The sequence below is a fragment of the Limulus polyphemus genome, unplaced genomic scaffold, assembly GCF_000517525.1.
Source record: "Limulus polyphemus unplaced genomic scaffold, Limulus_polyphemus-2.1.2 Scaffold548, whole genome shotgun sequence".
NCBI classification, from domain to species: Eukaryota; Metazoa; Arthropoda; class Merostomata; order Xiphosura; family Limulidae; genus Limulus; species Limulus polyphemus.
In genome coordinates this window covers 212,258-227,138 of record NW_013666158.1, presented here as the reverse complement: position 1 = coordinate 227,138, position 14,881 = coordinate 212,258, and the positions used below count along the sequence as shown (strand labels likewise).

General features: G+C 33.7%; 1 protein-coding gene and 1 long non-coding RNA gene across 2 annotated transcripts in view; one reads left to right on the top strand and one right to left on the bottom strand.

The window, feature by feature from the left end:
* LOC111085680 overlaps positions 1–12,474 on the bottom strand; it is a 70,408-nt gene extending 57,934 nt beyond the window's left edge. Inside the window, exon 1 of the long non-coding RNA XR_002610496.1 lies at positions 12,434–12,474. This is a non-coding gene — a long non-coding RNA (uncharacterized LOC111085680). The remainder of the gene's footprint in view (positions 1–12,433) is intronic.
* LOC106459029 (metallothionein-1-like) lies at positions 658–5,242 on the top strand. Its single transcript, XM_013918600.2, has 2 exons — positions 658–808; positions 4,977–5,242. The coding sequence occupies exons 1-2, from the start codon at positions 769–771 to the stop codon at positions 5,174–5,176; spliced, it is 240 nt and encodes a 79-aa protein (XP_013774054.1). The 5' UTR covers positions 658–768; the 3' UTR covers positions 5,177–5,242.
* Positions 12,475–14,881: the final 2,407 nt, after the last annotated feature.

Below are 14,881 nucleotides of genomic sequence, written 5' to 3'. Positions count from 1 at the left end.
GATTCGAACCCGCGACCCGCAGATGGCGAGTCGAGCGCCCTAACCACCTGGCCATGTCGGGCCGCATTATTTTTGTACTTTGCTTAGTAGTTGGGTTCAATATTAAACAGTTCATGGTTTAATACAACTATAAAAATCTTAAAAATTATTAAAATTTTCGCAAAATATTCAATGTTTTATACAGGCATTATTTTAGTATTTGGGTTTGATATTAGAGCACATTTTTCTTTTAGTTAAGTTTGTAGTTACACACTTGATTAGAATAAAAATTTGAGAGACTTTATAGTTTTTAAAGCTCAAATCGTTCAGCCGACTTTTGTAACATCTATAGACTCATCTAATTGACGCAAAGCACAAGTGTATTTGATAAGTTGTTGCCTTGACGACCATTTCCTGCCATTAAAGGAATTAATCTTTGAAAGTAGCATGTGATTATTTGTATGACAATCTCGTGCTTTGTACACCAACATACTACGACTGTGTGGGAACTAATAAGATAATTTTAAATTAACAAATACTACAAATACTATAACCTAAGATAAGCGCGGCAGATAAGCTCAACAAAAGTTTACATTTTTTTGGAAGTATTGTGTAATATGTTGTAATCGGTTCCCTATATGCGATATTGCACCCGGCACACAACTATGAGCACGAAACCCAACCATGGGATAAATAAAAGGGCAACGGAGCTCAGATGACATCATACTTGGAAAATAATTTGACACTAGAGGGCGGATATTTTGTTTTCACTAAATTCGTTAATACAAAATGTCGGACAGTGTAGACTCTGGAACTAAACCTTGCTGTGGTAAGTTTATGCTGTAGTATCTGAGTAATTTTTGCTAACGGATAATTTTAAAACTTCGTTGATTGTGAATAATGTTTTAAAGACAGTATTTCTCACTAAAATGCTTAAATTTAGATTTAATTGAAAGACCAACATGCACTGGTGGCGTAAGGTTAAAGCCAGATGGTTGTACAACTGTAGTAACGGCTCATGTGGTCGTAGCACGCTAGCTCAAAAACATCTTGTTTTCTTTGTGCGTCTGAACATTACTTGCAGTTGGAAAATGTTTTAGTTGATTTAGCCCAACTCATCATTTTGTACCGTTTAAATTTATCTGTTTAGACGTGAACAACGAAAGAGTATTTGACAAACTTTAACTTTCTAGCTGCTAGATAGTTTCACCCCCTTAAAAAAAAAAGACTGTCAAAAATGACAAAGTTAAATTTATACAGATACGAATATGTTTAGAAGTAAAGAAAATAAAATTATAATTTAATATATTTCCCAAGCGACATAAATCAGATTTTCCGCACATTCGTTACGCTCAAAATAAAACTAATTTATTGAAAGAAAAAAAAAACATATATGTTTTAATTATTTAATGTACTCTGATATATATATATAAAATAGTGAACATTGAAAATACACGTGAGGAAGCGAGAACTGGCATAATTGTATGGAGCTCAAATATTACGTACGAAATAACCTATAAAGTAGAAGAGAAAACATTTCACTCAACACGCCCTTATGTCACTTAGCAACACTGCTACAGCAGTTCTGTAAATTGTAATATATGAACGATAACAGAAACAAATACATAAGGTACGCTGTCTTTATACAGTCTGTTTGTTTTGTTTTTGTTTGTTTTTTGTTATGCACAAAGCTACCCAAGGGCTATCTGTGCTCTGCCCACCACGGGTATCGAAACCCGGTTTTTAGCGTTGTAAGTCCGCAGACATACCGCTGTGCCACTGGAGGGCCTTTATAGAGTCTTAAGCTCTTGTACTAAAAAATGGATTTAAACTCTATATCTTAAGCTAAAACATTTACACATAAGGTACGCTGTCTTTATACAGTCTGTTTGTTTTGTTTTTGTTTGTTTTTTGTTATGCACAAAGCTACACAAGGGCTATCTGTGCTCTGCCCACCACGGGTATCGAAACCCGGTTTTTAGCGTTGTAAGTCCGCAGACATACCGCTGTGCCACTGGTGGGCCTTTATAGAGTCTTAAGCTCTTGTACTAAAAATGGAATAAAACTCTATATCTTAAGCTAAAACATTTATACTTTCCCTTCATTTTGGATAGTTATTATTTCCTGTACTTATTTTTGCAAAATCATTACAAGTAGGCCTACGCAGAATAGTTACTCGCCGGAAAGTGCTCCTTGGCCTCTACTTTATTAGCTCTCTGTTACCACCATGTAAACAGTAAGAAATAGGAGCTTGTATGTTTTATAATACGAGTTGGAATCGTGAAATAGTTGTTTTATTTATATTGCACCTCGAAAAAGTGTGAATTTAACGGGTTTGCAAGTGCTAATGCTTCCGTAGTGTATGTTTAGGTACAGAACCGAGAAACCACACCCGTATTCTTCTTCTTATAACTTATATAATGCTTTTCAAAGTGGGTAGCTACATTTATAGCAATGTATAGTATGAAGTAGCTCTGTTCATGATAGCTTTGCGGACCTGCTTGAGAACCTTGTAAATGTAAATACTGAATCTCTCTTTCCTCCCATTCTTTCACCATTTCTTGTCTCCAGCTCGAATGGCTTACTGGGCCTTTCACAGCTTTTTGGAGGCATGGAAAAGTAGACTTTTTCTCAGCTCAAAAAAATGTCCCCTCCAAAAAAACTCGATGGTAAGTGTGAGGGTTTATAACGCTAAAAAGCGTGTTTTGATACTCGCTATGGACTGATCACTGATAGTTCATAGTGTAGTTTGTACTTAACAAAAATCAAAAATATACAGTTTAGTATAATTATTACGATTTTTAGCTTCATCAAATAGAAGTTGCGTTCTGGGCACGAAACCAAAAGAAAAAACTGAAAACATGATACACCGCTAATGATTAGAATGTCATGGAAAGAGGCGGATATGATCAAGGAAACGATAACCGCCGCGTGATGTTGCAGTTTGCTATCAGTATCAGACAAGATATATGATTTTATCCAAGTAGGTAAAGCGTGGATATACATTTCATACAACCATTACATTTGAGAAAAATTAATATTTCATATTTTTTTAAATTTTGAATCCCAAACTTAACCTTGTTCCGAATCGGAATTTTTTTCTTTACTTTTTCACGAAACCTTCGATGTATTTGAATGGTCTACCTTTACTAAGTATTTCATGTACTGTATTTGGTTGAAGTTTTGAAATGGAGAACTTTGCGATCTTTGTTCTGATATCTAAGAAAGGCTACTGCTAAGTAATAAGAACTCAAATATCAAACATACTTTTGGTGTGAACGTGCTTTGTATTCACACTGAGGAAAACCTATACACTGGATAGGTGAAGTGCAGAAAAAGTTATTGGCCACTATTTAGTTTTTCACATTATATAGCCGCACAATAGCAGATATAATAAATAAACTTAGTATTCCGAAAATTGTTAGATCTTGATGTCTAAGTTCAAGGGAGGTCCAGTTCAATCTACACTTTGATCAACGTGTGTTATACTGGTTTCAGAGAATTCCACTTCTCACCAGTAACCCTGAAAACAAATTAACCAAAGAGAGATAAACTGGACCTATATCATAGTGAAAAGTATCAAACATGAACTTCGAAATTAAACAATTTTCGGAATACTAAGTTTATTCATTAACAGCTCAAATCTCGTAAAGTTCATAGAATATTCTACGTTAGTACAGTTAAATTTACCAAACATCTTTCTCTATAACTTATTATGTTTTGTACAGATGAAATCCTCCTTTTTAATGGAATACACTAGTAATTTTGCTCGAGCGTGGCCTAGTGATTAGCGTATCAGATTGGAGATCCAAGGGTCTCAGGTTAGAGACTTTGGTGTTACAGAACACTCTTCATAATTTCAGTTTTATAATAGTGGCAATCACACCCGATATTTGGTTAAAAGTAGCCGCTTCAGGCGCCGGTTTGCTTTCCTACTGATCCGTAGGTAAAAATTAGAGACGACCATGCTTGAACCATAGGATCTCTGACCTAGTCATTTAGCCCATTATGTGAGTAAGATGTCGTTCTGGTGGACAAACAGACAAATAGTTCATAAAAAAAATACAAAAAAAACCTTTGAATGATCATATTACCTACTACACTCATGATAATACTTAAAAGATAGTTTTCAAACAAAGCACACCCCCCTCCAGTGACTTGGTGGCAAGTCTGAAGAATTATAACGATACCCCTGGTGGACAGCACAGATAGCCTATTGTATAACTTTGTGCTTAGAATTTGTTTATTTGTAATTAAGCACAAAGCTACACAATGGGCTAGCTGTACTCTGCTCACTACGGGTATCGAAACCCGGATTCTAGCATTGTAAGTTCGCAGACATACCGCTGTGCCAATGGGGGGCTTGTGCTTAGAAACAAACTTTAAAAAAAATTATGCCCTTAAAGTAAGAGATTTATTTGTTAAAAAAATAAAACTATAAGATACAGTATAATTTGTTGTAGTAGAATAATTAACTTTTTAAAATGTGATATTTGAGCAGAGCAGAAATGTATTCGGCCATCTTGAGGAACTAAATAGTGGTACCATTCCCAGTAATATCATGGTCAGGAAAATGTTATACAGCATTAGATTTCACTCCTAGTGTAAAATTTGTAAATCGATTGTATAGGGTTTGTCATGATTGTGAGAAACACCTGTAAAAATTGAAGTTTAGATGAAAATAACTAGTTGTAATGCGATAAAAGTCATCCCTTAATAATTAATAATAAGTAACAATTTTCTTAATTTACTCTATTTTTATGTTCTGCTTTCTTCGTACTGTTATTATAACTTAATAACGGATATTTCTGATAAATGCAACTTAAATTTTTCACACTATACTAAAAACAAAGTCGTATAACGTTTTAGCAGTATGAAGTATTCCATAGTGTATGAGAATACATCTTCATGTGATTGGTAGTTTATGAGAATATATCTTCATTTGATTGGTAGTTTATAAGAATATATCTTCATTTGATTGGTGGTTATATCTTAAGCTTTAGCTGCTGGTCCCAAGAAAGACTGTTGTGTTGACAAAAAGTGCTGCAAGGAAGGAAAGCAGGGGGAATGTTGTGATGAAAAAAAAAAGGACTGCTGTAAAGAGGGAGCCACTTGCTGCAAATCTGTTGAGCCTGATTGTTGCAGCGATAAAGAGAAGTGCAAGTGTAACCCCGAAAACTGTCCATGTTCAAAGTAAAGTTCTAAAAGTAAATAACTATATTGTACAGAGCTCAAGAAGTATTAAAAACTTAGCTCACTGAAACCGACTTTGTGTTGTTTTTTTAATTAAATTTAGACAATCTTCTTAGGGACGATTATCACACTAATTGAATATTTCATTTTTAAAACAAAGCTAGAAAATTGAATGATTCATTATTTTAAAATTTCTGAATTTATATTGAATATTCTACACTGTTATCATAATCGTAATATATTATTCTTCGTTCAGCTTTAAATGGACTCATAATGAGTCAGCTACAGAATCGAGTCCAGAGTCATTTTTTTATATATGAATACCTAGATTATGGATTGACAAACTAAATATTTGTCTTAATGACATCATCAGTTAAGATCACACCACAGTGTTTGTTATCTTCACTTGCTTTAAAACCGCAGTTATTGACCTTGAACATTCGAGAAACTGGTTGAGAAGATTATGTTCTAGGAAGAAAGATTATACTAAACAAACAAATTATGCTTGGAATTAACGCACTTTCAAGAGGGGATTAGTGTAAACAAAACGAAGTAACTGACACAGCGTCATTCATCTCGTGGATTTTCGCGCTATAGGATACACACCATTTTTATATCTGATAAATGTATTAGTTCGTTGCTATATGTGTAGAAAAGAAATGTGGAGATAAATGATCAAACTGTGAAAGACTTTACGACATCTAGAAGTTTTAAATTAAATGAAATTACGTTAAAATGTAAAGTAATTTTTTTCTGGTATTGAAACAGTTTTTTAATAATTAGAATATATTAATAAATTTTAGGAAAATGGAAACATGTTTAAGATTAGTTTTATATTTTATCACGCTACTGTGAAAGTATAATTTCACATTGTAATGAAAACTTGTACAGTGTTGTTTGGTTATTATTGAACAAAGCCACATTGGGCTATTTGCTGTGTCCACCGCGAGGAACCGTACGTGAACTTACAGCTGTCTCATCGAGGGACTACTTGGGCAGAATGGAAGTTAAAACTGTGTAAGACATAAAATTCGCATAGAAAACGTGAATTGCTTAAAAGTAGTGCTAACTAAAGTATTTACAAAATATTTAGTTTTTGTTATAAAGCTCTGGGCTGAGTTCGGCGCACCTGGTAGCTCTTTTCATCAGTACAAATCAAGTGGAATCTATAAACAGAACTGTGAACTTTGTTCAGCGAACCTGTCGGATTATGTATAAACTAATTTTTAGAATCTTTCGATTTCATTCAGAAACATTGCCAGCCTGTAGCCATAACTATTAATCTGTGTCAATCTTGTATAGCTTGCCTTGATTCCTCCATCGAAATAATCAAATCTTGTTTAAATAATTGTAGGTCTTTGTAAGTTCCTATAACTAAATTGTTAATTCAAGCCGAAATCATAAATACAAGGATAATATCAAGTAAAATGTGAATTATATGTGAAATATATATATTTTTTCTTTGTAAAATAAGTAAACATTTACATCAAATTGAAACAAGATAATACTAAACAAAAACTTGAAACGGCAAAAAGTGTCAAATGTAAGCCTAACAAATAAGAAAAAATAACACTTGACTATTTTGCAGTGGTATCAGAGTGTTTGTTGACCAATAGGGTTCTTTTATTGCTATCATTGGGGCCAGTTTGTTGATTTACGCTAGGCCTATTTTTGGAAAAGAGAGAGGATGTTTGTTAAAACTTAGTTTTCGGAATGTGATTAATAAATATTCTTTGAATTTTCCTGAGGCAGATGTATTTGCTCAAAATTGATGGAATTATTTTGCAAATAGGAAAGTTATAAGATAAACAAAAACTACAAAGTTTTAATTGTTTTAAAATGAGTTTCATTGATTTGCCAGTACGTGAATTATGCTGTCTGCAATTATCCAAATTATTAAAATTATTCATTTATATTTTTGTTCTTTTTTGAGCTATGATCATTACCAAAAGCAGACCAGGTAAAGCGAAATACACTTCAGTTGATTAAGTTTTAATCTCAAAATAATATCGTTACATTTAATTCTAATGAAGAACTGAGAATGGTATGGTATTCGGGTGCATTGATGCCCAACAGAAAAACACCAACTATACACAATAGAAAAAGGTTCTGGAAAAGATATGCAGAGAATAAATCCAAATACGAATAACAAAGGATTGAAAAAAAAAACACAAACTGTAAGTAAAAAACGTAAGAGAGAAAATTTTGTTTTGTTACCTAGATTTGTGATTGTACTTCAAACTTTGCATATTTCAGTAATGATTTAAGGATTGTAGTGTTTACATTTATGAATATTAAGTAATTCTCAAAAGTTACTTTATTGTTAATTATAGAAATTCAAACTTAATGTTGCATATTATTAGAGTAATAGGATAGTTCAAGGAACTTCACGATCCAGTGAGGGGGCACTGTTGTAGATTATGTTCTTGATCTAGACGTTTTTAAAGATTCGTATTGTTGTTTAGCAGGAAAGAAGTTTAACGTACCGTGCTTAAAGTTGCTTTAATACTAGAATCTTTTTCAGAGTTTAGGAAAGAAACAATTTGAGGCATATATAAAAAGCAAGTTAGGCTAGATTGGATTGCTAAGTCTGTTAGCCAGCTAATGAATAGTAAGTGAATGATTTAGTCAATTTTTCTTTTACCATGAGCTATTAAATAAGTTTATTGCTGTCGAATATCGAATTAATGTTTCGATGAAGAAATAGAAATACGAGAAGTATTGTGTGTGTATGACAAAAGTAGCAATGAAGTGGAATTAGGTTAGGTGTGGCTCAGTGGTTAGCGTACCAGAGTGTGAATCGGAAAGTCCACGGTTTGCATTTCATTGCCGCAAAAGTGGTGCCCGCACTTTGAGGTCGTAGTTACGTTATAAGAGTGACGACAAATCTCACTATTCGATTAGAGTATCCAAATAGTCATCAGTGGTTTAAGTTTATCAGCTACTTTCCCTCTAGTCTATCAACTCAAAATTAGGGACGGATACCCCCTGTATAGCTCTTTACGATTTTCAGACAAACGAAACAAAACAAGTGGTATTATTAAATTAAGGCTCCGATAGAATCCGGGTTTCGATACCCGTGGTGGGCAGAGCACAGATAGCCCATTGTGGAGCTTTGTGCTTAGTTACAAACAAACAATATTAAATGAGGCTTAGCTCTCGATGAACATTAATTATGCAAAATCGTGGAACTTGTGATAGAAAATATATAATATATTTGTTACAGGTTAAAACTTTTCTTTTCTCTTGTTCTTCTTTTTACAGAATAATCCAAGATATCCCCCAGACCAACAATAGAAACCATTATAACAATACTTTCAAAATTTAAATCATGAGTGGCATCGCTTCATTTATGGTCCAAATATAGTTTACTTGTTGTTAATCTCAAAGCTACACATTGGGCTATCTGTGCTCTGACTACTGCGAGTATTGAAAACCGATATTTAGCGTTATAAGTTTTCAGGCTTACCGCTGTACCAGCAGGGGGCGAAATATGGAAAGGACTGGATATGTGAATCAAATACTCATTTGAAAAAGACTTCTTATTATTTAAAAGATATATATATATATTTTAATAAATATAAATAGTGGCCTTTATTTAAGGTCATTTATTATTTTATTTCTTTTGTAAGGGCGGATGGTTGGGAGTTTCACATAATAGAAATCTTAGGGTAGTTTCATGTCAACTTTAGAAATTATAAGAACTTTTAAGAGTAAATAAGTTTTAATAAATATGAATAATGGCCTTATAATAACTTAGTCATTATACCTATTATCTACAATTAGCATTAGTTTGAGTTATATCATATAAAAAATGTATATATCTTTTTGACATGACTTTTGTTTCTTAGCTTTTTCCATTTTAGCGTTTTAAATTAGGAATTATAACTCTAGAGGATGGAAGATACATTCAGTTTTAACAATCTGCTTGAGTTTCTTGCTAACAAAAACAACAACATCGAAACTCACTCACTGATGTTATTGCTTAAGAGTGCTGATAAAGCTACGGTGCCTACAGTGTTGTAGACGGATTTCAGATAGGAATAACTTTAAGAACGAACCTTATATTTAAATATCAATTCTTTTTTATGCATTTAATATCAATATTACAATGCATTTAAGGGCATGTGTATGGTGTAAGCTTTTCAATTTGAAAGGAAATTTTTGATTATGAAGCATAGTTTTTTTTTAAACGTCGTCGTCAGTAGAACGGATAGAAAACACGGATATTCATGTTCGTGAAATTACTTTGTGTGCATTACGGATCATAAGTAGATAAAATAAAAAATATATCCACCTATGCTATCCTAAAAAAATTGTTTTTTTTAGACTTTTGTTTTAAATAGACGCATGTGTGTGTTTATAACACTGTAAGTCAAACAGTTTAATACAGGAGTAAAAAGAATACACTCCCACACACACACATGTACGTGTTCTTCAGTTTAATAAAACGTGTTATGTGATTTTTAGAACTGTAGGCCCATAGCGGACTGTGAAGCTGAGGTGTCGTAGTTTTCGGTCCCTCGGTTGGACAATAGAAAGTCTTCGGATTTACAACGCTAAAATCAGGAGTTCGATTCCCCTCGGTGGACACAGCAGATAGCCTGATGCGGCTTTGCTACAAGAAAACACACACACACACACACAAACCGCAATTTGCGTTCTGTTACTGTTAAAAAACATAAACATATTGAACTGCACACTTTGAGACGAGTCGCAGGTGCGTTATAAGAATAAGAGTCAAATTCCACTGTTCGGTCTGACAGGAGTAGCCAAAGTGTTGGCGGTGGGTGGTGTTGACTAGCTACCTTCCTTTTAGTCTATCAGTCCGAAATTAGGAACGGCTAGCGCGGATAACCCTCATGTAGCGATGCACGAAATTCAATAAAACGGACAGAAATACAACTATGTATAATGTAGCACCATAAAAGTCTGAAATCGATAAACAACCAAATTCAGAACTACACACTTTACTCTTGGCAAAGATATGATTCCTACGGCTAATTCAGCCAGGTTCCTCTTAATGAAAGAAATTATGATGGAATACTTCTGAAAATAGAGGGAATGCTGTTATCATACAGTATGCATTAAGGATATATACAATCATCAAAATATTCATATCAATTTATATGAAAAGTTTCTGATAATTCTACTGGTAAATGTTTGACGGGTAACTTTTATAATCGAGGACTTCTACCAGGAATACGTAATAGATACTAGCTGGAGTACCCGTCCCCTGGACGGAAGTTATGTAAATTCATGATTAATGAAAGGTTATCTTAGGACATTCAATTGTAGAAAAACGCCCATAAAAACCGCAAACACAAAATGTGAAACCGCAAATTTGTATGTATATCCCTATCTACTTACTGAACCTCCATACCGAATTTGGTGAAGATCCATCCAAGATCGATTTTCTATGCGCCAGGTCTTTGTAAATGTCTGTATTGATTACATGTGGCCATTGATATAATTTATGCTATTGTTATAAGATATATTTTTAATGTTGTAAATTACACTTTAACTAGAGGGAACTGCGGGTCGTAATGACGACGTAAAAATCGAAAGGTTTAATAAAGTGGGCCTAGAACACCTATAAACTTTTAAAATATTTAACGTCAGAGTTTCTTGTAAATTCGAGGGTAGATTTGACTATGAACTACGGTAGGGAGTCATAATAAGAATCAGCCATTTGCTCTTCTTTATTATTGTTCCACCAGCCTACAGCAAAAAAAAAATAAATAAATAAATAAAATATTACGGTGATTATTATAATAAAATTAGGGCAATATTACAAAATGCATCATTGCGCATAGCAAATAACAGCAATTGTATAACCGTTGACACTCAATAGTCTTAATGTAGTCTGTTGTTCATATGGAGCCTCATAATCTAATACATGCATACGTATATACCTGCGTGCAGGCCGTGGATGTAAGTTTAATGTTTATATGGCAGGCATGACACATGTACCATAACAATTATTAACTTACTGTTGCAACTGTATTGATGTCAAGTATTATTTGTTTATGTATAGGGTTCCTTCCCTTTTGGACATGACGCTCCTGACAGGATCACAGTCTTTTTTACTATTGCGTGATCGATTTCGGCCATGCTATACAAAGATCCAAAACGTTACACAAACGTCTCGACTGTTTCCCAAAACAGAGATCTTTAAGCCGTAGTTTAGAAGATATCACCAAGCTCAGTTTCGAGCATCAGATCGGCAATCACGGTGATGGCTGATGGTAAGTGTCGAATTATTGCCAACACTGCGTGATTGCGAATTTCATAGGTACTGCAGATAGAGTAGCCATTCTTAAAGCTGGCTATAAGGAGTGGCAAGAATTGTGCAAGCAGAAGATGGCGAAAATGATGGCTGTTCTAGGCAAAATTGAGGCAAAAATTTTGTAGCTATATATTTTATTTAGAAAATATCTGGTTTCTGACAAAACATGCAGCAACGACAACCAACCACAGTTTAGGATCGTAACAGTGGAAGAGGGTCGTAAAAGTGTCACGACCCAAACTCCATCAGAAATATAATCAATTCATAATTGTTAATTAACACCTTTTAGACTTTGTAGAGTGTGAAGAATGTCACTGTAAGAGGAAATCTGGCCAGCTGCAGCAAAACCATGATCGGCCTTACTATGGCTAGCGGAGAGGAAGAAGCAGAAGGGGGAAATGTAACAATTATAAAAAAATACTAAATATGTTTATTTATATATATATACTATTATATTATGACACACTGTGAATATATAACGTTGCTCTTTTGTTAGGTGAAAATAAGGTCCAGTCCATGTAACCGTAACAAATTAGTTTATTTCTTCCTCGACCTTTCTACTAGTTTGTACACTATTGCAACGTGTAAGCCTAATTTTACAAATGACATTGAAACGGAAATCCCTTGCTAATGGTACTACGACTAATGCAAAAATAAACTTACTTGTGCACTTTCACGGTTAACTGATCGAATACCCATACGTGGTAACTAACGCTAATCCAAATATGACTGACTCACTGCTAGCTGAAAGCCAAACATTGACTCAATGCTTAACTGACTTTCGTATTTATAATCAGTTCTTGTCTCTTGATATTTCTTGTTTTTAAAGGGGATCATAAGAGTTGTTATGGAAATTACAGACCAGTTAGTCTTACTTCTGTTGTTGGAAAGAATTTAGAAAGCATGTTGAAAGAAGTGAAATATGACATCTTTAAAGAAAACCAACATTAACATACCAAAGAGAAATCTTACCTTACCAGCCTGTTACTTATTATCTGGACGATAGACAAGTTGTACTAAGGTTTTCGAAAAGATAAGCTAAGAAAATAACATAGATAGAGGATGAGGAAAGACTAATCAACTGAATTGCAAGGTGATTGGATGAGAGAAAAGATAAAGTTGTTAATAAAAGAGTCCAGTTAAACCAGATTCTGTTACTTTTGGAGTGCCTCCGAGGTCAGTTATTGAGCCTTTGCATTTTCTTATTTACAGTAAATAATAGCCAAGCGCGTCGATTCTCTTAACCTGTCGTACGGTTTGTTTGACTGTGTTACGAAAAAACAAACAAAAAGAAAACAAACTGGATGAAACTGTTTAAAATTTGAGATGAATTCTCTGCTCAGATTATGTTGCTTCTGAAAATTAGGGTACAGTTTGGATAACGTTTTTTCATTTTGATGTTTTTGTTCACTAGAGGAAGATTTTATATATGGTAAACTAGAAATTTTATGAAAGATTAGGCTTCTGTAGAATCTCGAAGCTTACTGTAGTACGTAAAAATAGTACTATATAAAAACGCAGACTGAGTGACTTAAGTTAGTTAATCAGTTTGGTGTCATTTAGTGAATAGAGGTAGACAGTAGGAATTAATAAGTATATTTGTTTGTGATTCAGTTAGTAAACTAATCGGTGAGTCAAACAGTTGTTTGTTATTGTAGTTTATCACCAGGTTGTTCTCTGTTTGTCCACTGTTGTAGTTCTTTATTCCTACTGTGTTTGTAGTTTATCACCAGGTTGTTCTCTGTTTTTCTACTGTTGTAGTTGCTCATCTCTTCTGTGTTTGTAGTCTATTATCAGGTTGTTCTCTGTTTGTCTACTGTTGTAGTTACTCATTCCTCCTGTGTTTGTAGCATATCATCAGATTGTTCTCTGTTTGTCCACTGTTGTAGTTACTCATTCCTCCTGTGTTTGTAGTTTATCATCAGGTTGTTCTCTGTTTGTCCACTGTTGTAGTTACTCATTCCTCCTTTATTTGCAGCTTATCACCAGATTATTCTCTGTTTGTCCACTGTTGTAGTTACTCATTCCTCCTGTGTTTGTAGTTTATCATCAGGTTGTTCTCTGTTTGTCCACTGTTGTAGTTACTCATTCCTCCTGTGTTTGTAGTTTATCACCTGGTTGTTCTCTGTTTGTCCACTGTTGTAGTTACTCATTCCTCCTGTGTTTGTAATTTATCATCAGGTTGTTCTCTGTTTGTCCACTGTTGTAGTTACTTAATCCTCCTATGTCTATTGTAGTTCATCTGTAAGTTGTTTATTTATTTATTTTTTAGCGACTTCGTTCAACTACCTTGTGCAACACCATCATTACTCATAAAGGTAGAAATATTTAATTTCATCTTTTGACACACGACTGGGGGACTCAGATGTCAACAGTTCAAAGTGTTGTGAATACAAAATACATAAATTTTTGTTTCAGTGTTTACCTTGTGTATTATTATTTCAATTATTGTTACGAACTTTACATTAATGTAAGTAACCCATCCATATTTTGTATATTTCTACTTCCACATACACTTTGTATTTTATGTAGCTAATTCCATTTCACGCCTTCCATAAACAAACAAAAAACAACAACAACAACGAATAAATCTATTTATTATTTAATATATTCGGTTTTCTTCACAAAGGTATGTACACAAAAAGGAGTGGGACTACAGTGGCGATAGTAAGATAGTGAAAGAAAAAATTACTTGTCTATCTCGCAATTATATACCTTTGTCATAGTTGTGTTCTTGCTAATTTTAGTTTGATCTAGATCGAACTAGAAAACAGTTAGTAAAGTTATTTATATATATATCATTTTACTTATTTTTTTTTTAGTTGTGCTGACTAACAACACTGTTCGTGGTGTAGTCGATCTCTAGCTTACTTATTTTCCTGGTGTGCTGCAATATTATAACTCGAGTGAAATGACGAAGCAAGATTTATAACAAACCACAAGTTTAACCGTGGTAGAAGTTGTTTTTATCACTTTGTTCCAATCGCTACGTGTGTCTCACTTGAACTGGAAGCCATATTGACTTACACAGTTGGCAATAATAATAAAAAATGAGAGCTTTCATCACGTGTTCATATCAGTAGCTTACGATTTCCCAAAGATAAGATACAGGCAAATACGTCAAACCATGACAACCAAAGTTGAGAAACAGTGAGTGGCTAAAATCGATAAAACTTCTTTCGTATTGAAGTTACAAGGTTCAAATTGACGCTCTTTGATTCAACCCTATTTCGTCTTCCTTCCTAGGTGGCTACGAGTTGTTGTATTATGGCCAGAAAAGTTTCAAAAATTTTTGTTTGTAGCGCGCTGAATGAAATCAACCTAAATTTAAAATTTGTCATTTAATTTTTTAAGTATAATTAAATTGGTAAAACTTTTCATTGAAAAAAGATTCTATTATGATTTTCTCATTGTGTGGAA

Bases quoted from the DNA above. Each gene is read 5' to 3' on its own strand.
- LOC106459029 (XM_013918600.2), top strand. From the start codon at position 769: ATGTCGGACAGTGTAGACTCTGGAACTAAACCTTGCTGTG. The intron at 809-4,976 runs GTAAGTTTATGC...TTATATCTTAAG, and splicing joins TGGAACTAAACCTTGCTGTG to CTTTAGCTGCTGGTCCCAAG.